This window comes from Cyphomyrmex costatus, unplaced genomic scaffold (genome assembly GCF_001594065.2).
Source record: "Cyphomyrmex costatus isolate MS0001 unplaced genomic scaffold, Ccosl1.0 scaffold222, whole genome shotgun sequence".
Classification (NCBI taxonomy): Eukaryota; Metazoa; Arthropoda; class Insecta; order Hymenoptera; family Formicidae; genus Cyphomyrmex; species Cyphomyrmex costatus.
Window position 1 is genome coordinate 78,201 of NW_017276280.1, and position 16,602 is coordinate 94,802.

Sequence of the window (16,602 nt, forward strand, 5' to 3'; positions counted from 1 at the left end):
TATTAATTATTTTTTTATAATTAGAATTAATCCGAGTGAGAGAGAGAGAGAGAGAGAGATTTTGGCTTTCCTTTTCTATTATGCAATTGCAGAATGATTTGTTGAAATCTACAGATTTGTTTGTAGAATGGAATGCTTTATTACATTAAACAATACACTGTTTCGACGTACTTGTAGCTTTCAGGAAACGGTAGCTAATTATTCGCTTAGTTAAAGTCAAAGTTAGTTACAATTACACGACAAACTCTGGCACGACTAATAATAACATCATATATCTGTATTGTTCCAGATTCGTGCTAGCCTCGTCCAGTTTGACTTTCGTCCCTTCGTTAGGTGAGTAACATTGTTAACATTGTTTGCGAAATCAGATCGTAAAACATATTTCATAATTTCATACAACAGATCGATATACACTTACTCGTGTGTAATTGAGACTTCGGAATTGTTGCGGGCATAGTTTGGGAAACTAATCTTTTATCAGAGAGATTTCGGAACTTGCCAAGAATTCGTAGTTATTTCAAACTAGTGTTGGTTTTATTAAACGAGTAAATTTCTGTACGACGATCATTGAAACGGTTTTAACAAAGGAAATGCATTTGGCAAAATGCAGAGGGAATGAGAGCTTGACGTGCGTTACACAGAAAACAGCGACAGCGATGAGAAAAGAGTCGTTAAAAGGGAGTGTTGTACGCCGCTTCTTTTCACGGTGGGAAAATATGGTCTTCTAACACAAATGTGGATGTACGCGATCGCTGAAAAAAGGATTCAAAGTGACCGAGAGAAATATTTATGTCGTATCTTGCATCGGATATAAATCTGCTATGGATGAATTAATTGCTATAAATATCTATATGTCTGCAAGGTGCAGTTTCCGTTTATCTATAGAGATTTGATTTGTTTTTTATGTTAATTCAAATATTTAAACGCTTCAAATATTTAACCTCTTCCGCCGCCGTCTGCAACTGGAATCTTTAAAGACATCATCGATATTTCGATTCTGAATTTATCTGATTGTATATAGTATCAGATAAATTTAAATCTGTAAAAAATTAAGTTCGCAAAATATAAAATACAGTCTAACTTCTATGATAAAAACTCGTTGTTTAAGCACGTTTAAGTGTCAATCTTTGACCAGAGTTACACCAAAATTTTTTCAGATTTTTATATAATTCAAAATAGAGTAAAAAATTTGCTCTATTTCTCGAAGATCTTTATTGCTGACCGAAAGGAATTAAAATGTAAGTTATTAATTGTTCGGAATTTAGTAAGACATATTTTTGTTGAAAATTTCTATTTATTAGTATCTGAAAGTGACTTTTGGTTTCATGTTCGTTTCATCTGGTTAGTTCTAAATCTTATTTTTAGTTCGCATTTATGTTGAACTATATATACCTATAATATATCATATTTCCGCTCTAAATATGGATTTCTGAATTGTACGTTCAGCACTGAATCTAATTTAATATTGACATACAGTTCTGAAATCCATATTTAGCGGAAATCTGTATTGCGAATTGCACCGATATACCTATACTGCATTTGACTTCGTTATTTGACTTTGAAAAGGTATCGGAGTATAATGAATCCGCGCTCAGACGCGATTCTTTCGCGAAGAAAAGCATGCAGCACAGAGAAAGAGAGTGGTTAACGACTCCGTGTGCTAAAGGGAGCGTGAGATGGTGTAAAAGGCACGTGTGCAAGAGTGCCGCGCCGCTCGAGCTTCGCGCGCGTATCGACGCGTGTGCTGCAGTTGCAGGACACAAAACTGCGAAGACGAAAGAGGGATGCGGGGAATGGGATAAGGCGAAAAATCGGACTACGGCGCGGCGGTAGGGTGACGGATGGAAAATGCACTCAGCCCTCTCTCGATTCAACCGGCCACAGTGGTAACGTAGCACTTTTCATCCCGCGATCGATGCGTGGCCGCCGCCACCGCCGCCGCCTTGAAAGCGCGCGAAGGAGCGACAAGGAGGATCGGCTCGAAAGAGGAGTCGGCGAGGTGGAGGTGAAACGCGGTGGAGAACGAAGAAAGGTGGGGTGGATGGGGATGGACGTGCACCATCTTGCACTCTATTCCGCGGCACTTCTGCGTCGCCGCCTTCGCGCCCGTCTCGTGCTCGACGCCTTTTCTTTCTTCGCTTTAACTCCTTTCGGTCGCTTTCTTTTTTTTTTTTTTTTCCCTTCCGTGCACCCTCGCCTCTTTCCGCCCTCCACTCTTGGCGCTCTTGGCACCGAACTCTCGAGGATGAATCCCGAAGTGTCGGAAGATCCAGGAGTCGGAATGTTGCGACTGCGAGTTTACACGCATCGCCGGTTACGGGGAGAGAAACGAGATTCACCTCGTCTTTTGTAAAGAGAGTAGTTCGTACTGCCATTTCTCGAAATTCCGACGTCTCGTCTTGCTTACTTCGCTACGCGGAACCACCGCGTGTACGATTCCAACGAGCCGCGCGACTGCCTTCGCATCCCTTTGCGGCCGAGTTAACAGATAAAATTGCTCCTTTGCTCTTGAACAATATCTGTGTACAACGCTTTTGCCCGCCTCCAACGATGATCCTCTGATAATGTGGAGATACTGTAAGCTGAGAATAAATGGTATATGTGCGCGAAAAGGTGGATTGTAGGTTACCGCACAAAACTAGAAATCAGAGAGATCAAGGAAATGTATCACACGAAAAAGTTTTCCCTGTTACAGTTAATTTCGGTTTGTTAAATTTGCTGCCGTCGCTATAAATTTATAAATTATGATGAGAGAAATAGTTTACTGTTGCCGCTATAATATAGGTATCACAGTTAAGATATTAGCTATGATACCTATATATTTTAGTTGTCCATATTTTACACTTAGATATTTAGTAACTACATGCAGTTTTTTTATTACGGCAGCTGTATTTCTTTCCATGTAGGAAAATTGAAAATGTGGTTAGGAAAATCTCAGAGAAAAATTAGAAAATTTTGCACAATTTTCAAAGAAATTAAAATTAAAACTCTTTTATAAAAAAGTTTAATATGCGTCACACCTACACAGTTTTGAAATACTCTCTACCTAATAATTAAATGTAAGCAGTGTCATAATAATGTAATAATAATAATAATCATTTACATTGTTATATTAAGTTTGACGATTTCTAAATTAGGATAAAAATTTCAAAATATCATTGAAAGCACCATATCAAGGAAAATCGTAAAATTTTTTGTCTGGAAATCAAGGAAAAGTTATGGAATTTTAGGATAAATAAGGATTTGTGACAACTTTCTTGTAGTATATAATGTGTCTTTTTATTTATCGTTTCTCAAAAGTTTGTTAAAATAAAATTGACCTTAGTTAGTTTTAGTGATCCTTTTACGTAGATCCGTTTGGGTCTACGTAATATCTATTGACACGAAGGGTGGCATTCTCCCCTATGAAATGTTTCTTCGTAATTACGAAGAATTGCTCGAAGCTATATTACTCTCTTTAAATGGGATAATTTCCTACTTAATTTAAGTGCTTTGGCTGCGTGCAATGTCATAATCATTAACATAAGAGGCAATTCTAAAGGACAGGTTCTATATTTTATTGCTTGAATATTCTCCGTGACACGATAAATTATACCAATTAATTATATTAATATGTAGTTCTATTAATAATTGATTATAGCAATTAAATTGTATACATGGATTTCTTTATACTGTTAGTGTGATTGCATTTTACTTTTTTTAAAACGATTTGATAGACACGTAATAGTAAAAATCCATTCCATATATTAATTTATGTACATTTCATACGTTAAAGCTCACAGGTTTGGACTGCAATAACATCATAAAGTGAAATATGATATTTCCGCTGTATTGAATATATATATATACGTTATCGAGTAGTGTCTGTTACTTGCAAACTTCGTGCAGTCCCCCGGGCAGTGTAAAGCTCTGGTTTAAGTGACGAGTATGCGCGGAAACAAACCGTAACCGGCTTTATGGGGATAGTAACTGAAACTCTCTGAGTCATCGATTTGTTCTCAATACATGAAATTAAGATACCCGTGACGTTATAGACACGTGACTTTACGTACATTACGCTATTTAGGTTGCTATAGTTAATCGGAAGATCCGCAATGCAGATCTCGTATCTCGAGGATCAAATATGTTATGATCCATTTCAACGGATAATAAAAAAGAGCTTCAGTTACAACTTCTTACTTTCCTCACATAAAATTTTGGTTTACGTGCGAGAGACTACATTTTGCGCGGAAGGCAAACATTGCACCGAATTTTGAAAATACTTTTATTAATTAAATCGCTAATATATTATTTTTAATTGATTTATATATTTAACGACTTTACGAAGATTATCTTAGTGAATGTGGTGTAAAAAAAGTCTATGAAAGATTTAGAAGCCACGGAGATAAAAATCATTTTCTTTGAATAACACATTGGAAAAATATATACTCATAAAGTTGGTCGCTCCAATATTTCAATCGATATTTCTACGTAGAAGGAAACGTAGTTTTCTCATTGAAACTTTCTCAAGAAACAAGAAGGAATTGTCGAGAAGCGAATGGGAATAACGTGTCTGATCCCATTGAATTTTCTTTCATTGTTCACAGCTAGATGATTCGTGCGTGCCGCTCGACAATATTGATGCTAATCATCATTCCGATCGAATAAATGAGATTTTCTCGTTATTATCGAATTTATTGAACCGCGCTAGAATAATGTATTCCGCGTTAGTAAAATGTTTTGTCATACGCTCTCTATAATGCGTTCCAAATTTAGTCTACTAGTTACTTCCATTTTGGAAATTATATCACATGCGCCAACAATCGTGTCATACAACAATCAATCTGCATTAATTGTTATTTCAGAATATGATAAAAAATATAAAACTTGCTACCCACGGAATACTAATTAGAAATAATTTTCATTGTAGATCGTTATGCGATCGAAATATGTCAACATCTCGATCAACATTAAAACGATAAATTCATATTTCTTATAAGAACACGATAATATCGTAAAAAATATGCTTTATTGTATAGATTGCTGGTAAAAATTTTGCATTTATGATATGTGCAAAAATATGTATGCCGTTATAGTAAATGGACGAAAGTACTTTCTAAATCTTGTCGAGTGAAAATTGAGTCTGCCTTTTGAAAAAGAGTGGCAGATTTGTAAGATTTTACTCGTTTGCAATGGAATTCCCTCTAAGAAACGAAATCTTATTTTGAAAAACGGAGTGAGATTTTACCTTCCTTTGGAGAATAAGTTTTTACTCCAAACGAATAAAATCTCACTCCAAAATAGTGACAGTTTTCTACTATTTTTCAAAGATTGGCTGAATTGTCAGTCTTTTGGAGTGAGATTTCATTCTAAAAGATTTAGAGTGTAGGAAAATAGATTTTTAGACTTACGCGAAGCGGATGAACAATGAAACCAATGTACGTCACGATCGTTATATTACCCTCTTTATCATCGTTTCCCCGACATGTACTTAGTATGATTTCATTGGTATGCAAGTGCAACGTGGCGGTCGGACAAGTAAGGGATGGCGCCGCGAAGCTTGGGCGAGAAAAGTTTGGGTGAGATCGCGCCGACGACTCGCGCGAGAAACTTCACGAGAGAACGAACTCGTTTAAAGGTTTTTCATCTCCGGGGAGATAGATGTCCGCTGCCTGCTACCGTGGCAGCGTAGAATCGAGTTTTTACGCTTAAACTTTAAGCGAAACAATTTCGTTCGGCCGTTTAATTCGCGACGTTTGTTACGTCAGCGTTTACCGGGAGAATACATATTTTCCACCTCGGAGCTTGTGCGCCGGTTTAAGAAAAATCGTGGGAAACTTTTCAACGTTGTGACGTACGGGATATGATATACCGACAATGAATTACTTGCTGGAAACGTTGGACAGACCAGGATTTAATGTAGGAATTATTAAAAGTTGAAGCCGGAGATACTTTGTAGACTATAATTTTTCTATGTGGAAGTAGTAATATTTATAATGATGTAGAAGTATTCGTTAATTTTTTGCACGAAAAGCATGAAGTCAAAAAGCTTGATTCTAAAAAATTTTGTTAAATTTGAAAATAATTTCGTTATCAAAAAACATTGCTGGAGTGTTAAAATTGTGTTGGTAGCATTGCTCATTATATTTGAGATTAGTGTGTAATTTATTTGGATGTTTTAATAAAATTATTTTTATATCTGTATCTAATTAAATTTTCTTTTAAACTTCAGCAAAAATCATTCTTTCTGTGTAATAACGTGGAATAGAAAAAAAATTGATTTTTTGCCGTTCATTTCTTTTTTATTTCTTTCTCTTGCTCTTATATTTTTATTAGCAGTTTCAATAATTACCTTTGTGTGCCTTGGAAAAGCATTACTCTCTTCTCTTGATGGATTTTACAAACAACTGTTAAATAAAATTATGAGAAACTATATTAAAAATTTTGTTGTTAGATCAATTTCTTTTGCATATAGTTTACAAGACAGAAAGCATCCATTACGGTAGAAATATAAAGATTGTATTTCTTAACACAAGTTTTTTTTTTAATTTTTTTAAGTTGCTTGTTTTCCGTCTTTTGAAAAATTCCCTTGCAAGACGAAACAAAAGTTATACCAAGCACGTTACTAGGATGATAACGACGTGCTTAAAAAGCATGCTTTATTCTTTCCGGTAAAGAACTTTCGTCTTGCTTTTTCGAGATAGAATCTTTAACGAAGTACTTAAAATTTTTCTTTTAAAAGCGAGATGTGTCACGAAGACAGCATCTCGCAGTAAAGCGTTATTCGATCTATTATTCCATGTAAGAATAAATAATCAGTTTGTTATTCTTATTTAGAGAGAAAGAGAGTAATGGAAGAGATGTTGCGATGAGTGAGATAAATGCAATAACATGTACAGCGAAGTATAAATAATTGTAAGAATAAGAAGAATGAAAACTAATTGGTTTTCTGGATAGTCAGTAAATTGCTTCAAGAGTTTATACGTGTACATACAGTGGCGTGCAAAAGTTTCCGGCCAATAATATTTGTATCTTAATTTATTAATAAAAGAGCCTGATAAAATTATTATTATTATAATAAGTGTTAGTAAAAAATTCGTTGTCCACATCTTGTACTAATATCCGATAATTAAAATCTTATCAAATTTCTCTTTTTATAAATTAAAATACAAAATGTTATTTATCTCAAATTTAACACACTTCAAGTGTTTCAAATAGTCCACTCAAATTTTTATATTAATTTAACACAAAAATGTTTGTAGACTGTTAAAGATGAATATTTTAGGAAGTAATACAAATGTTGTCTAAAACAAATTGACACAAAAAATATAACACTGAATAACAATTTGAATTTTGTAAGCAAATTGTGGAAGCATATTTTTTAGTCAAAATAACATTTTTGATATGTTAAATAAATACGTATTTTATGTATTTATTTTACAGAGAGAGAGAGAGAGAGAGAGAGAGAGAGAGAGAGAGAGAGAGAGAGAAATTTCTTTAAATTTAATAAATATAGTAATTGGAATAGTCCAATCAAATTGATTCTTTAAATTAAGAAATATTATATAATTGACTGTATTTAAGTTTGTATGAATTTTTGAAATTAAACGAAATAATTTCCATTCAGAATTAAATTGTTTTCATGAAATAAATGTAAATAGGAGTTTCGCGCTTAAATAAATCTTTCTATGTAAAATTTACACTGAGGAGAAAAAAATGTAGTAAATTTTAATGAATATTTGATTTAATACTGCTCCAACTAAACTTACTTTAAATAAATATTTGTTAAATAGAAAGAACGATTGTTAAATTAAATTAATGGTTCTTTTATCAAATAAATACAATATATTTTTATATTTAATTAACATTTAATTGATAGTATTCAACTAAATATTTATTAAAATTAATTATATCTTTTTGCAGTGTATATTTTAAAATATATTATTCTTATGCTATTTAGTTTCATAAATTATATTGTTTTAATACTTAAAAATGTTAAATTGTAAAATGTTTATAACACAAAATATTCGAATATCATGATGACATTGTGTTAAATTAATATACTCGGATTTGTTAAAAATTTAACACAATATTTTAATAATTTGAACGGATGCTGGAGTGATCAAATTATTGATATCGTATAAAAACCTCCAAATTGATTAAATGAAATAAAAAATTATTTTATAAGATTAAAATATAGGCACAAAATTAGGAGGTGCTCCAATAGACTTTATATTAAAATTGAAAAAAAGCTAAGTAAATTTTTAGCTTTTTTCGGTTTTATTATAAAATACAGCACCTTCTAATTTTGCGTTTACTTTAATTCTATAAAAAAATGTTTTATTCCATTCAGTCAATTTAGAGATTTTTATACGTATATTATATGACGACTGTAATGTCAATTATTTGGTCACTCCAGTATTTCTTTAAGTGGACCGACTTTATCACAAATATAAAATGTTTCTTTTTTACTATTAGAAAGAGAGACAGAATACAGTAAATCTGCACATATTATATAATACCTATATGTTTCCTTGAAAAAATTGTATCTTCATTGTATTTGATTTCTCAGAAGTTTAGTGCTATACACAAACATTAATTGCATAGTAGCATGTCGTCACCAATCTAACGATAATAACAAGATTGCTGTACGTGCTTATACTTATATATTACGTGATATACTATTATATATTCCGGAAAATGGTATTGTCGCATGTCGCTAATAAACTTCTTACCGCCAAAACTCATCACGTACCATCGTGCGCCTTCGCGAAATTTTCACCGTTTGACATGCTAACTTTCAACATTCTAACCGTTCGAAAGTTTGCACTCGAAATTGTACGATTGCGTTCTGTATACGAATTTAATGACGCATTCATTCGACTTTCGTCCATCAAGTTAACATTTGTATGACACGTACACTTGGTAATTTATTTCTTTCATTCGTCACTTGTTGCTCCACCGGAAACAATACGTTTTAAAAAAGGTGAACAAGTGTTGTAATTTACCTTTCAGACCGAAATAATTTGTCACTTTGTTCTTTCAAACTGAGCCCATATTTATTTTACAAATTTTCGCAAAATTTATAAATCTGACAATTTGAAGTCTCTACATGATAACAGATTATATTTCGGAAGTTTTACATAAATAGACCAATTTTTTTCGTAACGGTTTGTTGTTGATTAGTAATAAAAAAAATTTTTTATGTCCAAATTGCTTTTTGTTACAAATGCAATAGCAGCCGACATACATTTTCTATTATTTTTAGAGTTATATTTTGCTTTGAATATTTTTTTAATAGTGTTTGCTTTCTGCTGAAATGCAGATTAGAGATTTTGAAATAATTATCATTGCTTTCTAGATGTGTCTTTTTCCCATTTCAACTAGTTTACGAAGTAAATTTCACTATGTGCATGCTTCCATCGCGCTGTAATTCTATTTAAAGTAATCTCTTTCCTATGGATTGATCTCGAAACAGCTGCGAGGGATGTTCTCGAAGTAATTTGATCCATTTTACTTGGACCCGCAGCAGCCTCTCTGTTAATCACAGAACAATAATACTCGTCCAATACTAGCGGCACACGGCTAATTACGTGATTACTAATTGGCATGGTATTCTACGAGTGAGACTGTCGGTTGGGCAAACACGTTGATTCGCGTAAATATATCTTACAACAGGCGCACGCTTTTACACGGCCATGTAGTGTATCGATTATGCGTTCGCTCTCATTCTGGGTAGAATTAATGCGCGGATATATTGGATACGCGCTCCCGGGACTTATTAATTTCGCAAATCATGGGGCGAGTGACAAATTTCGCTCGTTTTCTCTGATTTCAGCGCCATTTGCGCCAATTATATGACGGACTCGAATTAATGAACGCAGCCGCCGCAATTCGCGTTTATGATATCACGATATGTTTGTTCCGTATTTTTCGGAGGACAACGAACGGATCGATTCAAATTTAGGACGGGGCTTGCAATATTACTTTTAATATCTCATCTCATCGATTACCATATATATATTTTAATTACGTGTATTTTAATTGCGCGTCGTGCGAACGACTAACATTAATGGAATATGAAAAAACTGTGTCTTTTTTAATTAGTACAAATTGTTTTATCTGCAATCGCGTATATATTTTCACGTACTATTTTATTATTTGCTAAATCATAAGATTGTACGCAATAAAAATATTTGTGTTAGAAACAGTCCACTCAAGTCTTTATTAAAATTTTATGTCAACTTTTTAGTATGTGAGTTTTAATTTAACATCTAATAAATATATATAAAGAAGATACATGATTGTTTACAAATTATGTCAAAATTTTATATTTATTATTATTATGTTTAATTTTTTTAAAGGTTCAAGTACATAAAAGACAAACAATTCTTGTATATCTCGTACCGTATAAAATAAAAATGATGTAATGACGTAATTGAAATTTGTAGTGGTATCTCGTGTTGTAATTTATCACAAATTTTTACCACATTTTGTCGGATATAAAGCAATATGGAAAGAGCATAAACATATATATGCATATTGGCTCTCGATAACCGTCTACAGTTTCACTGTCAATTACATTGAATGAATGATATTTTTGCTGTTTATCCAACATCGGTGGTATCTGTCTTCAAACGACACTTTTACAAGCGCATGTGATCGATTATGCTCTCAGCATCGCAGTTCGACGCATCAGTGATGTATTACACTACAATTTACAATTTGTTCATGTGATTTATCGTATTGTGTAAACAATCACGACGTTTATACAAATATTAACATTACGTATTGATTTATAGAAACTCTATATATTAGTTGGTACGTATTGCATTTTACGTTGAAACGAGGTATTTGGTTGAATACATATTAATAAATATTATCTCAAATATAGTATAGAGGGAAGAACGTATTGGCTCTCAAATAATAAATAAATTGTTTTTCGCTTCGATACTTTAAGGGGAAAAAGAAATGGGAGAGAAAATGTGCGCATCTATCTAGATGTTAGGAGAGTTACTCGATAATGGAAACTTAAAAGACCATAGATCTACTTGTTCTTTGATGCTAACGCTCTTCGCAAAAGAGAAATAATGTGCAGTACGTGAGCTAGAAAGTTTTTCGCATATGAAGAATTCACCGCGCTTTGGGATGTTATATTCCCGAATATAATGTCGCGTAATTGTTTTATTTACGAATAATTTATTTAACAAATAGTTAATAACAATTTAAGTAAGTTAAAAAATAACGACGAGATGAAATAAGATTAGTTCATATAATATATTTTACGTATCTTTTTTCTTGTGGTTTTCTGGGTAAGAATTTTGAACGATTTATATATTTAATGAATTAATATTTTAACCAGTTATATTTGCCATGATTTCTCTCTAATCGCATAAATACATGAAGTATCGACGTAACTCACTAGAATATTAATCGTCACGTCCGAATGCGCGCCGTGCGTCTGGTTTTCCGAGGGTTCGCAGATGTAATATGCGAATAATTTACGTCTCCAAAAGCGAGATAGATGCACCTCCTCTTTGTGAGCGCTCGGCGGAGCGCGTATTTGCACAACCATACGCACATACACACGTATTCCGGTCGCGTTATCTTGTGCATGGTACACGAGGCGGATAAGCTTTGGCCGCCGCAAGCTCCTTTGATCTGTCCCATTATATGCGCTAGCTTTCTGTGCAGCAGTCTCCCACGGGCGCGCCCGTCCGGTGTACGACTCTACGTTAAAGCCGCAGAAAGCAATTTCGCCCGATAACTTCTTCGATTAGGCGAAATGTCGACGCGGCCGTGTGGCACACGAGAGAGCTGTAGAGATCTAGAATTATAGTTGCCGCGGATGGTTGCGTGACGACGCTGGCAGAGATTTTCCTGGTTTTGACGTGCCCTTGTGCTGCCTGAGATAATTCTATCTCGGTGAAGCGTCTGTCAACACGACGTAAAATGCAATTTAACGTTCGAATGGCACGTTCGATTTATGCAAAATGAATTCGTGTGTTCTATATGCGAATTTATCGAAGGTGTTTGATAATGTAACTTGTCGATTAAATCGCGCGTAGCTTTGCGTCAAGAACTAGACATCGCAAAAAGCGTATAACACTTTTAATCTTTTGAAATTTTTGTGTATCATTGCAATATATATTATTGATATTTAATATCGAGAGTTATTCGTTCAGAGAATTTTGAAATTATTCGTTCAAAAAACCAAAATTTGTTTCAATTTTCTTCAATTTTATTGAATTAACAATATCTTTTTTCAAAGGAGAAATAATTTTTTATATAGTATAATCCCGATATAATCCTGAGTATAATTTTAAACTTTTTAAATCTGCTTTTGGGACGAAATCTACTTCGTTGGATAACTTTTTCCATTATGCGAGATATGGAAAATGCGGTCCACGAGATGTAAAACTGAAATTATATCCCGCGGGGACGAGGCCAGCTTCAAGGTAGGGAAAGAGAATAGAAAGAACGTTTCTGGGGTTTGCCTCGCTTTGGTCGCAACTGAACACGTGATTGAATTAGCCGCCTCTTAGTGAAGAGGAGTGATGCAGTAATGACGTTAGTCAGCAATAATTTGAGTAAGATAGGGCGTATTTCCACGATGTGGCTGCTGCGATGCGATATTAATTAACTTATCACTTTTAAATAGAATGATAATTGTTATTATGATCGAAATATATCGAAGTATCATATCATTTTTGTTGATCTGTATAAAAAGACCGATTTTGTCGAAATATCTATAAAAATTTATACAGATCTGAAAATAATGTTTAGGTGATCAAAATAATTTTGTAAAAATCTCAAGTACGATAAGAGGTACTGCAAAAAGTTTTGATATTATAGCAACCAGTTTGAGAGTCCTACATAATTATTTTGACATCCAACAAAATGTATTTAGCTAAAATTGTAGATATTTGAGCAGAACTGCTCCTTTCATGTAAATATTTGTGGGTTATTGGAGAACGTCACTTGTTTCATTGTTGAATTGTTGAAGGGCTCGTCCAAACGATATAGCCAACGTATGCCAACATTAGCAAATATCATACACATACGCGATATACATTATTATCCATATTGAATGTAGTCAATATTTAACGAATGTGTGCAAAGTTGACGTATACATTGACCATATCTAGAGGCGCCTTAATTGCAATAAATAAAAATGGAAAATTACGAAAAAATTATATATGTAATTAATATCCAGATTAAATTTTATGACATCAGAAATAAAACTGTAATTGTAGTATTTATATATAATTATTAGGATTCTTTGGAATTTTATGTATTGCACTTGGTAAATGTTACTCATTAAAAAAAGATTAAGAATATTGTAGGCTATATATTTCGTAAAAAGTGTATTATTTACTTCTAGCATCGAGTACAATTTCTTCTTTATAACAGTTCGATATTCTTCTGGAAAACGAAGAACAAGTCAGCTTGTTACATGGATCGAAGAGTCGCTTTTATCTATCTGTTCTTTTTCTCTCTACCGCCTACACAGTGGATTGACGTTAAATCGCGAGTGTCACGCGCAGGCATTTACGCGGCCGGGGCCATCACGGAACACTCTCAATCTCATTCATGACTTGGTCGGAAGCTCCTGAAAAATCGTGAAAAATCGGAGCGGGCAACTTCCTTCAATTTTCGTTACCCGTAAGTCTGTTACGTCTCGTGATTCGAGCTAAACCTCGCGATAAATAAAATTTTATCGCACCGAAGTCCCTCGGCATTTTGGTGACATGGAAAAAAGTAAAAAAGAATTTATCGCCGAGCGAAAAATGTCTATTTCGTGGCGCGTAAAACGAAGACACGTTCTTTGATAAAATTTTATTCTTTTCATGCGCGCAATGTCTTTCATCATCGGCCTTTGATCAAAAAAATGGTTACAACGGTGCCGAATCGCGGAAAAAATTCGCCGATATCGAATTTTATAAAGGTCATCTCGTTGTTTTGCGAATTTAGATAACCAAGAAGTTTCGTTCTCGTGTGCAGTTCGGGCAATAGCTTTTCGTCGTTTCACGAAAAAATATTGTTTTTTAAAAATCGTCGAAAACGAAATTACATGGATTAATTTATTTCATAAGGAAATTAGGTACGTAATATATATTTTATTGATATATTTGATATACAACTCTCTAAATTTTTTAAATCTTACCCTTCTTCTTTCGCATTACAGTTCATGATGAACCGAAGCTTCTCATGAGGTTTTCGTAACAATGCATTTTTTCCAGAATTAGGTTGTTAACCTAATGTCTAACCCTTAGCTTGGAAGATATATACATATATCCACTGATATATAGGACCTACAGTTTAACGCCGAATCTAAACGGTGCTGATGATCAAAGATGTCTTAATTACTACGTGAAGCTATTTCGGCTTTTTGAAGTGAAAGATCGCGTTTGTGGGGGTAAAAATGGGAAATTTAACCCAGATCTACAGATCACGAATCGATCGCACCGAGCGGTAAGCCTGCACTCTCGACAAGGTTCTATATAAATCTTACTCTAAATAGTAAAAATTGAGTCAATCTTGAAAAAGAGTGGCTCAATTTTCTATCTTTATAGTGAAATTTTATTCTTTAGAATGTGATTTACTTTAAAAGTTATTAGAGAGTGTAACGGCCACTACGAAGTGTTTTTACTTTTTTTTATATATATTAATTGAGGTAAAAAGGAAATTTACGAATTTCTCATGTTACGGAGGTACTCCATAAAAGATATTAATCATTTCTCGAGTGTTGTTCTTTTTATTTTGTTTTCTTTGTCCGCAACGTACATATATATCTGTGGCTTTTAACGCGTTTGTTCCGTACTTCTCCACGTACACTCTTTCGCATCCAATTAGTTTGATGCAACAATGCAATCCGCGCTGCGCTGCATGCTGTATCGCCACTATCCACGTGAGTTGAAGTGGTGAATTTGCGTGGGGACATCGGCGTTGGGTAATCAGTGCAGACGTCGTTAGAAATCTCCACGGAGGCGGAAATGCAGAACTGCTATCACAATAATTGGAGATCCGCAATGAGTGTACGACGATGATTCGTCATGGATGTGATTTGTTAATAAATCATCAATTGAGTATGATCAGTATGTTTGTTCCCTACATCTTTCGCAATCGCAATCTTTATAATTACACAGTTGGAAAAAATATGTTATATAAATTGCATATGTCCCAAACGGTCCACTCAAATTTTTGTGTTAATTTAACATAATATGAGTTTGTTGAATGGTAACATGGATATCGGGTATGTTAAGTTAGCACCCCAACTATAGTACTCAGGAGTTCTGATTAGAATTCCCACTTCCTTTTGACGAGATGAAGAGTTCCCTATAGTTAATAACAAGAGTTCCGCTCTCAATAAACATTTTTTTTACATTTTTTAAAAATGGAGTGCTAACTTTTTATCGAATTTCGAGGTGGAATAGTTCTGAGCGGCTTAATAGATTCAATTTGCGATTGCCTAGAGTTCCTGATACGTAAAAAAAATTTTTGAATAATAAAAAAAATTAAAAATTTTTGAAAAATTAATTTTTAGATACAATAGTTCTGATGATAATTCCTGCTTCATTTTGATGATACGAAGAGTTCTCTATGATTTTTAATGACATATGCGAATAATAATAATTTTTTAATAATTTTTAAAAAATGGGGTGCTAACTTTATAACGAAATTCAAGGTCGCATAGTTCTGATCAGCTTAACAGAAGTATTTTGTGAATACCTAGAGTTCTTGATACATAAAAAACATTTTTGAAGAATAATAAAATTAAAAAAAAATAGTAGAAATTTTTGAAAATTTTTTTGAGAGTACCGAGTAGTTCTCAGTTGCGGTTCTTATAGTACTCGACGAGTTCTATCGAAAACTGTAAGGTGGAAAAGCGATTGGACCAACGGTTTCCGAGATATACTCTAAAAATTGGTGATCTTCTGACAAATGTCGCTGTATCTTGCAAACCGTTGGTCCAATCGCTTTGAGCCCTAATACTTTTCGACAGAACTCGCTGAGAACTGTCCAGAACTCCGAACAGAACTACTCGGTACTCCCAAAAAATTTTGACTTCAAATTTTTTTTCTAAGTTCCACGTCGGAAAATTTTTTCAGAGTACCGAGTAGTTCTGGGTAGCGTTTCTTATAGTTCTCGACGAGTTCTATCGAAAACTGTAAGGTGAAAAAGCGATTAGACCAACGGTTTGCAAGATACAGCGACATTTGTCAGAAGATCACCAATTTTTAGAGTATATCTCGGAAACCGTTGGTCCAATCGCTTTTCCACCTTACAGTTTTCGATAGAACTCGTCGAGAACTATAAGAAACGCTACCCAGAACTACTCGGTACTCTGAAAAAATTTTCCGACGTGGAACTTAGAAAAAAAATTTGAAGTCAAAATTTTTTGGGAGTACCTAGTAGTTCTGATCAAAGTTCTGGATAGTTCTCGGCGAGTTCTGTCGAAAAGTATCAGGGCTCAAAGCGATTGGACCAATGGTTTCCGAGATATACTCTAAAAATTGTTGATCTTCTGACAAATGTCGCTGTATTTTGCAAATCGTTGGTCCAATCGCTTTTTCACTTTACAGTTTTCGATAGAACTCGTCGAGAACTATAAGAAACGCT

General features: G+C 33.9%; 1 protein-coding gene across 1 annotated transcript in view; it reads left to right on the forward strand.

The window, feature by feature from the left end:
• LOC108773798 (RNA-binding Fox protein 1) overlaps positions 1-16,602 on the forward strand; it is a 264,406-nt gene that overhangs the window by 5,443 nt on the left and 242,361 nt on the right. Inside the window, exon 2 of the mRNA XM_018539732.1 lies at positions 290-333. Coding sequence (XP_018395234.1) covers positions 290-333 — 44 coding nt within the window. The remainder of the gene's footprint in view (positions 1-289; positions 334-16,602) is intronic.